Source organism: Homalodisca vitripennis, chromosome 2, assembly GCF_021130785.1.
Source record: "Homalodisca vitripennis isolate AUS2020 chromosome 2, UT_GWSS_2.1, whole genome shotgun sequence".
NCBI classification, from domain to species: Eukaryota; Metazoa; Arthropoda; class Insecta; order Hemiptera; family Cicadellidae; genus Homalodisca; species Homalodisca vitripennis.
This window is the reverse complement of record NC_060208.1, coordinates 11,177,216-11,186,667: the sequence shown is the minus strand read 5'-3', so window position 1 is coordinate 11,186,667 and position 9,452 is coordinate 11,177,216. Positions and strand designations below refer to the sequence as shown.

The 9,452-nt window shown below is 32.3% G+C and overlaps 1 protein-coding gene across 3 annotated transcripts in view; it reads right to left on the bottom strand.

Annotated features, from left to right (window-relative positions):
- Window positions 1-246: 246 nt before the first annotated feature.
- Window positions 247-9,452, bottom strand: part of LOC124353548 (collectin-46-like) — a 107,041-nt gene continuing 97,835 nt past the window's right edge. For all 3 annotated transcript variants that reach the window (XM_046803437.1, XM_046803435.1, XM_046803434.1), the window contains 3 exons: window positions 3,994-4,064; window positions 2,761-2,869; window positions 247-505 (listed from right to left, as the gene is read on the bottom strand). In XM_046803437.1, the coding sequence (XP_046659393.1) occupies window positions 267-505; window positions 2,761-2,869; window positions 3,994-4,064 (419 nt within the window). In that variant the 3' untranslated portion in view covers window positions 247-266. The remainder of the gene's footprint in view (window positions 506-2,760; window positions 2,870-3,993; window positions 4,065-9,452) is intronic.

Sequence of the window (9,452 nt, the reverse complement as noted above, 5' to 3'; positions counted from 1 at the left end):
CAGTTGCGTACAGAGCACAGAGCAACGACTATAGATAAACCACTCGCAAAGAAACCTGCGCAGAAGCTAATATCTGAGCAGCCACGCGCAGGAGGGACCCCCCTCCAGTGGTAGGGAGTTGGAAAATCATCTCCTAGTCTCTGTTTTATAAACTGTGTGGGTCGTGCCTCGCTCACGCCATTTTGTTTACACTGCAACTACTTACCTCTTATGATAAAAAGGATTAATGAATAAAGAACAGATGTATCAAATTCGATTCAAATGTTTTATTGCACAAAATACTCACATATCGGGTACATTGGTGTTGTACAAGGTGCGTCGTTCCACATATAACCCTGATTGTGGCTCTCAAAAAAGTTTAAACAGTTCTCGTTGCACCCATCGTTGTTTGGTTCTCCGGGTAGCCAGTCTGTGAAGTCCGGCAGCGTGTCCCCGGTAGACATCCAAACCCAATGTCCCTGAGGATAGTTCGTTCCAGAGGTCCAGAATCTATCGTTCCGCAAGGCTGCACAAATTTTTCATTAAATAAGTAAAATTAATGAGGTAATTCAAATCATTTCTTGAGATAGATTTTTGGTGCAAATTCACCATCACTAGTACGCATCACATTAAGGAAGAAGTCTCTGTTCCGTTCCAAACAGTTCATTCAGACATAAAGTGAGAGAGTCACTTTGTGACAGAGATATGTCAAGTGTTCTACACTAGTACGTCTACAGAAATTGCAATAAGTTTACCAAATTTATGTTCTATACATAACGTAACTATGGCAGGAAAGGTTGGTTCAATGTAAGTGTTGAGTTTAGCTCCAGTTCACCTTCCTCTTAGTGCAGCGTCTGGAATCTGACGCTGTCACGGACTTGACTCCTGGAATGTACGTCTCAAGAAGTCAAAAAAACTCGGCGACGAAGAAGTTCAAAATGAACTCTTTACACAGTTTTCGACATCAGATACAACTACTACTATAACATATAGTGTAATCTAAATGAATATATATATATATATATATATATATATATATTTATATATATACTCATTGTCTCATCAGGTGCATTCTAGCGCTGCACTAAGAGGAGGATCAACGGTAGCTCAACATTCACAAACTGTGTGTTAGTACAAACATACTTTTATATAAAAATGTACTCATTCGTTAATTCTCTTACAATAACAGTCTTTTACAATTACACTTATTTATACAGAATTTATTTATCAATATTTTGTATCTCTCTCATAAAATTTGTTAATAATAATTAATATTATTCTACTAGACTTTTAAATCCAAAGGTAGTTTTTAGGTTTTTATTCCTTTTCCATGGTAATCAATTTTACATGATTTATTGTTATTCATGAATTTAAATTCAGTGACTCAATTCATATTTCTTCATAATATATGAATACTTTCACAGAAACGCTTATTGATGGCATATTGCAAAATGTATTGATAAAACATTGTAAAATAAATATACATTTTTTGGAATTTAAAATTATTTTAAAGTAGTGTGCACCATTTACATTAACTTAAATATTTTAATAAACTACGTTTCAGTTTTCAGAATTGTGTTTCTCGCCTGAATACTAAGTGCTTACTCTAACAACGTATGTTTTAATACTTCTGGCATAGACTACAGCATGTAATATACGATTTCTGTTTTGATTTGACAACTATAAATAAATAAGCAAACAATCCTCAACTTTTCCCTATAATGAATACAAGAGTGTGTAATTTTGGTAAATGAACCATTACAATTTTTTTTAACCAAAACTTCAACTATGTACTACTTTTTATAAATGTTATATATAGAGTAACTAAATAATTTAATAAAAGTGCTTTTGAAGTTGTCGAAAAATGAGTCCAGGATGGAAAGTACAGGGTTGCTTTTTTTAAACTTTTTATTTTTAATTCAAACAATACAATATTTGGATCAACAAACATTTTCATTAAAAAAATAATTGGGATGGATATCGTTCTCTTGAACTATGACAATCTTCAAAACAACTATAAATAAAACCGCTTCTTTAAAACGACAGCTTTATACAGGGTGTAACAAAACTCTTTAGACAATCTTTAGGATGTTGTCTTTTAGCAGACCAAGTGGAGCTAAAAACTAAATATAGCCAATGGTTTATTTCCTTTCGCTTACCGATTTGTCTGTATGTATATTTTTAGTTTTTATTTTTTATTTCATAAATCAGTAAAGATATGGAACTAAAATGTTGTACGATTATCTTCTATGCTGCCTCAAATACATATTATTAATACTTAGAACATTAATATTATATTATCAACCCTTCCCACCATTATGATACCTGCATGATGTGTAAAAGACTTTACCACGCGTGGTTACTTGAACACGCTTAGGATCGTATCAGTTAACATCGCAGTGCTCCTTACGAGAAAATGAGAATATCTCTTCACCTAGATTGCACTACTTTCTGTAGTCTAGGTGTCTCTGATGTCGAAACGATGCACAGAGTTTGAGCTTCTTCGTTTTTCGTAAACGACTATTTTTAGATCCATTCAGACGAACATGACTCTAGATTTCAGGAGTCAAGTCTGCGATAGCGTGAGAGTTTAGACGCTGCACTAAGAGGAAGGTGAACTGGAGCTAAACTCAACATGCTGCATTTAGCTGTTAGTCCTTCTTGGCCCATTCATTATGGTCAGTATCCTACAATTTTTGTGTAAAGTGTTTTGTTACACTCTGCATAATTATAATATAATGTGTGTTATCAGTTCAATAAATACTTCACGTAAGTACTTACCTGTTTTGCGGATCTCCTCTTTGATCCGTTCGTTTTCTTCCCGAGACCGAATGGTGGCTAACGCTCCGCCATGGTCTTTGCAATGAATTAATGCAGCGTACCAATTGACCTGTGCAGAAGAACTTCCATACATGTATAATATTCATATAGATTTATAGTACTATTGTATCATACGGAGGTCACTGTTATACTCTGTCTCTATCTACTACTTGTTATTACGCGATATAACTAAATATAGATTAGGTTATCATACATATGTTCCTTGAAGTACCAAAGTTCAAAGTTACCTTGGAAATTATCTCTGTTTTTGTCAGAAGTGCGGCAACGAAGCTCGCACTTATGATCAAGGACATTTCCGATCGGTTTTCCCGACCTCATATCACGTGCCAGATCATCCACGTTATCTGGCGTTACTACTGGCGCAAAGAAAAAAAACATCCATAAAATTTAAGCTCAGGCCGCGTGAGCGCTCGTAAAGTTTAACTTTAACTTTCTCTATTTATAATACGTTCGTATGTATTTACTTACTTATATTGCGTAATAAAAGTAATTTATATGGATAGATTGGCCTCCGTATTATACAAAAGTGCCATTTATTTATTTATATTGCAGCAGTAGCTTGTATTAATTTGTGAAAATTAAAAAGAGTAATTAATTAAAGATTCAGTTCAAAAATTAATCAACTCAAATAATGTATTTTTATGAATCTGTCACATACGTCTTTGAATATTCAAATTAACAAGACATTATTTGAACAGCTAATGTGAGTACCATCTTTAAATCTGTATAAGTTGAATGGTTCTTACTGCCGTTAAAGAAAGTACTCTCATGTTCCCTCTTTTTAATGAATTTTCCAAGCAAGTTATATTGGATCTTATGAAATTCAATTCGGGTTTTAATTTCGTTGAATAAAATCGTCTAATATAATATAATAAAATCACATACGACATTAATTTACTATTGAAAACAATATTATTAGCTACGAATATGCATACATGAGCGAAACAATGATTTAGCGAGTATAAACCACTTATTAAATTTCCAAGTTATTAAACTTGAAATAATGTATTAAGTATCTTAACTGTTTTCATCCAGATACGAAAATTCTGTCTGGATCCAAAGCTTTCTCTGACTCGTAATTTACGATTTTGATTTTATGATATCTTGTACTAACTTTCCTTCTAACCAATTTTCCATCCTGGAGAAGTAAGACATTTTCCAGTATTAACCTACCTTTATAAAGCGCTCCACTCTGTAAACCTTTTTTCCGCAGGAACTACCAGAAGGTGTGCAGTTTGGTGTATCTGAAAACATAGTTGATACCTTATAAGAAGTTCCAAAATGTCAAACACTTACTTTCTAAGATTCCTATAGTGGTATAATAATAACGTTTATAACATTTTTCTTGGCTTCACGAAATTTATCTTGTGACCATGACTTTGAAATTATAAAACCAAATTGAACAAAATACAATGTAACTTTACTATTATTGCTTAAAGTTTTGATTATATTCAGATAATTTATACATGTTAACTAAACGCAGCAATCACTTAAATTACTTGCATCTAGTTTTAAATATAATCTCAATCATCTTGACAGTATAATCTGTGTCAATGATTATAAACAAGAGGATGTGAAAACCAGGTTTAGCTCCAGTTCACTTCCTCTTAGTGCAGAGCTTCTCAAAGATATCCTGCCAGGGGTTCTGTTGTTGAAGTTACAGAGTAAACTTGTGGAGCATTACAATGAGTCATGGGATGGTCAACATGACAAAAAAATTAGCGATCAGCTCATTTTAATTTTATTCTAAAAGGAATGAGTTTGCAATGAACTTGACCGAGACTACTGAAAGTCACAAAAAACCAATTTTATATATTATGCCAGATTTATGAACGACAGCACCTATGGTAAAGTATGTAATACTGTAAACTAATCAAGGGATTCACTACAGGACAAGAACGGTTTAATATTTTAGATAACCTTAAGATTCTGCATTTATTGGCAAAAATGTGTTGGAAATGAAATGAAATGAAAATTCGTTTATTTTACAGGCAAAGTTAGGGCCTCATGGCCCTTTCTTACACTTAACCTGTCTGATCAATAATTATTAACAAATATTAACCAAATTAATATTAACACTAATCTACCTTACTAAATACATTAAATTAAACATTAATCTAAACACTAAAAATTATAAATATGATACTTCTAAATAAAAATGTAATTATACAATCATAACACAAAATAATAATACAACTTCCATTTTTAATGAGAACCGAAAACTATAATTAATACCTAATAACAATAATTTATAAATATATAATAAGAATATGTTTGAAATAAATAATATATATGCAGTTTTAAGATATATGCAGTTAATTTATGAGATATAAATTGGAAATAGTTTGCAAAATTTTTGGAAATCCAGATTGTAAAATTGAATGAACTAAATTTAGTATTTTGATTGATCGTTGTTCTTTTAATTTCAAAATATTTCCCTGAATATAGTACGGTGTAATGTGTTGGTCTCGTCTCACATCACAAACGTAACGTAAACAGTAGTTTTCAGTCCTTTGCAGCTTCTCACTAAGTGCTACCGTCATGTCATTCATCACAGAGTTGAAGTAATTGAAGTGTGGAAGTACTAGTGATTTTGTCAACAGTAGTTTGATCCGTTCAGGTAGAAATCTTTGTAAGCGTTTCAGTGAGTGGACAGATGCGAAGACTTTTTTAGATACATCCCTCACCGCTTCCGTCCAAGTCAAATTTGAGTTAAATGTCAAACCAAGATTTTTCACTGTTTCGTAGTATGGTAGAGTAGTTCCGTCAATAATTAAGGATTCTATAGTGTTCGGGTCCATAAAGTTCCGTAAACGTGTGTGGCATATAAGTTTTGGTTTGGTTTTTGCATGGTTTAGTGTAAGCCCATGGTTCCCACACCATAAAACAATAATGTTTTATGTGTGTTTTAACAATATTGTAAAATGTGTTGTAATGTGTACTGGTAGTGACAGTCAATGGTGGGTCGAAAAAGGGCTTCACGCTCTCGTTCGGGCAAAAGCGACATTATCAACATTGTCATTACAATCAACCACTTCTAAAAAGCTAAGATCTTTTGAACAAATACAGAAGGACATGGGATCTCCAAAAAACCAAGATCTTTTGAACAAATACAGAAGGACATGGGATCTCCTAAAAAGCCAAAATCTTTTGAACAAGTAGAGAAGGACATGGGATCTAGCGACTCGTGTGTTTTATTCTACAAAAGTTCTCGTTGCTTGTCTCTTGGTAATTTCCATTCCAGAGTGTTTGAGCTGACACACCAAATATATGCTTACCTGAAGGATGAAAATCATGCCAGTGCCAAAAAATGTATTGATAAAAACTTCCTATCGAACTTAGCTATTCTTATTAATTTTTCTCAAAAGTTTACCATAATACAACAATTATATTAAACCTGTTAGCAAAGCGGAAGTTTTTAAAAAGAAACTCGATCTGTGGAGGGTTATCATGGCTAAAGAGGATTACACAAGATTTCCCCCACCTTGAAACAGTTTATTGAGGAAAATTATTTGACTGTGGAGGAAATTCCTAATGACGTGTTTCTGCATAATATCTTTCCAAACTGAAAATGTATTTTGATGTGCGTCTCTTGTCAACAATGTCAACTCTATAATGTGGAGATCAAATTCGTATAAAAAATAAATACGCCCTTTGCATCTAAACATTGGAGATAGTGAACAACTGGTTGACATCTGAACAGAGCTTCGTTAAATACTTGATTCCTTGGGTTTTACGTCGAAAACCTATACCAGAAAATTGCCAAGAATACAGTTGCTACTCCCTACTTTTGTGGTGTGGGCTTCTCAGTTGTAGCAGTTATCAAATCAAAATTCAGACCAAATTTTAAAATAAAAATTGTAATGAGAAGCGTACGTTACAATTTTGAATAATTCTAGATTTTACGTATTAATTAAAAGAGAGCAAGCTTAACCTTCGCACTAAACCTTTAGCAATTATAGCCGATTGCCTTTGTGAAACTAAACTAATGTTATCAGCTGTAAACAATTTGAGTGAATATGATCTAACTAGCTAAACTGCAATTTGTATGAATTAGAAATTACTGGATTATTAAAACAGCATTTTAAATACTGTACAAAGTACAAAATCAGCAACAGTGCAGAAACCTAATTTTATATAATTTAACTTTTTAACTCGAGATCTTTATTATTCCTATTTTAAAGTAATATGCATACATACAAATATGTTACGAAAGTGAAAGAATGAATTATAAAGTCACAATACTTTATTGCTTGTCTTCATTAACTCTATTAAGCTGATGGGTGGGGGGTTAAGTAAGAGGGGGTTACGAGGGGGTGAGGCGCCGTGGAAAGTAGTCCAACCCTAAAGGGAGCCATGTCTGTAGTGTGAGAAACACTGTCTTAATGCAGCGTCTGGAGTTTGATGCTGTCACAAACTAGACTCCTGGAATCTGGAGTCATATTAATCTGAAGAGATCCCAGACGCTGTACTAGGAGGAAGGAGAACTGGAGCGAACCTCAATATTCACGTTGTACCAACTATTCCCATATTCCTACGTTATAAGTAACCATTTATGTTTTCAAAAAGTTCGTAGAAACCATATCATCGTTTATTAAAATTATGATATAATATCGATTGATGATATACTACTACGGTAATTTGGACCATTGTGTGAAGTTGGATGATACTGTTCGCTGCATTGTTATGTTTTTCTGCTATACATATTATCATATCATAGTATCTATACTATTATATAAAAATATAATAGTGTATTATTGTCTGTTCATGTATTACCCAATTACGTAAAAACTACTAAACTAATCATACTGAAATTTTACATCATCATTCTTAGGGTAGGGACCTACCCTGGGTTAACAAATAAGCCTATTGTTATTTCCTAAATCGTTTTGGGCTACGCCTTACTGGCCTCGAACACTCCCAGAAGATAGTATGTATGTACTATCCATCTGTAAAAGTCAAGAATAATAAGTATAATGATTTATACATATTTAAACAGATGATAGTAAATGTTTTTATTTATCTGTCAAAGTCAGGTACACTTAACAAATACCATCTTACGTGCAGAAGCTTCTCTTTTTCTGTGTTTTTAATTGGGGTTTTAGTCAAGTACGATAAAAAGCCATAATTTATTACATCATAAGTGTATTACTATAAAGCTAAGGACTTCGACTTTCTCTCTCTTTAGACTTTATACTTCTCTACACTCGCCTACAATAGTTCAATTTTTACTGACATTGTTGGAGCTATTCAATAAAATGACATGAAATAGGCCTACTAAAGAAAATTTCTAGAAATCTCAGTGGTAGCTTACAAAAAACAGTTCACTCTAGTTTCAGGCCCCCATTTTTTAAACTTAAATATAAAATGGATAAAGTGATTGGAGTATTGTTCAGTGACTATGACTTACCTCAGGATTGTTTGGAATGTCATTAGAAAACAATATTCTGGTGTCCCTGTTTTTCAAGATGAAATTGTATTCGAAGCCACTGGTAACTAATTGTCATATATGTTAATGATGGGAAATGTAAAACAAACATATATTTTAGATGAATTTTCTAAACAAGAGTCAATTCTGAGTACTTGTTAATCAATCAGAGGATGACATAATGGAAATTGTTACAATTATAAAGACTCTTTCAAAAATGTATCCACATAATTCCAAATTATTGTTTGGACATGTAATATTGAAATAGAAAAGTCACTCGTATTACAACTTTTCTGTTAATAATACATTTGTACATAATTTACAATTAAAGATCATTAACACAAATTACGGATATTTATTTACGTGAAACTATGTAAGGGACAAAACATTTAAAAGAAACATAAAAGTTACCTAACCAAAAAGTACATGTTTTAGTATTATTTTTGATGAGTTTACTTAGAAGTGTATATTACAAAAATATGATTTAAAAATATTATTTTGTAGATTTCAGATGATAATAACAAAAATACAATGTTTATACTTTTCTTAAATATTTTAGGTTTAGAAAAATATTGTATAAATAAAGTAAACTTTAACCCGTTTTTAAGTTTTAGGCAAAGGGTTTTTAAAGGTTTTCTATTCTAACAACACATTTTTTCCGGGTAGTTTATTTTCTTATTAATTGTTTTAATTTACATGTACGAGTATTAATATATTTTGTAAGTGGTCATCATTTTTAAGTGGTATTTTAGCACATAATAGGTCCATCCTGAGAGGCAAAATCATTACTAATTTAACTTAAATAATTTACAGGCAAAGAAATGCAAACAAAAATACAGTCATCAGATAATAAATACACAACATATTACGTTATTAAGGATCAAACCGTTCCTTCTTAAAACCATGGCGTTGTCTGTATGTCTGTGTGTGCGATACTCTTGATAGAAAGGCTGGAGTCTTAATCGACAGGTTTATTTTGGTCCAAAGAAGAACTTAATTTTTTTGGTCAAATATATCGAAATCAGATTTAAAGAATATTAAATTAAATTCTAAATAGCCACGAGGATATCACTGGGCAGAGAAATCTGTAAACAAACTGAGTACATAATTTGTCTCAGTTAACAACCCTTGTGATGGAGTTACCTCTTACTTTGCTGGTAAGATTTTCGCTACGTCTGTCGGATCCTTAAGTCCTATTTATTTT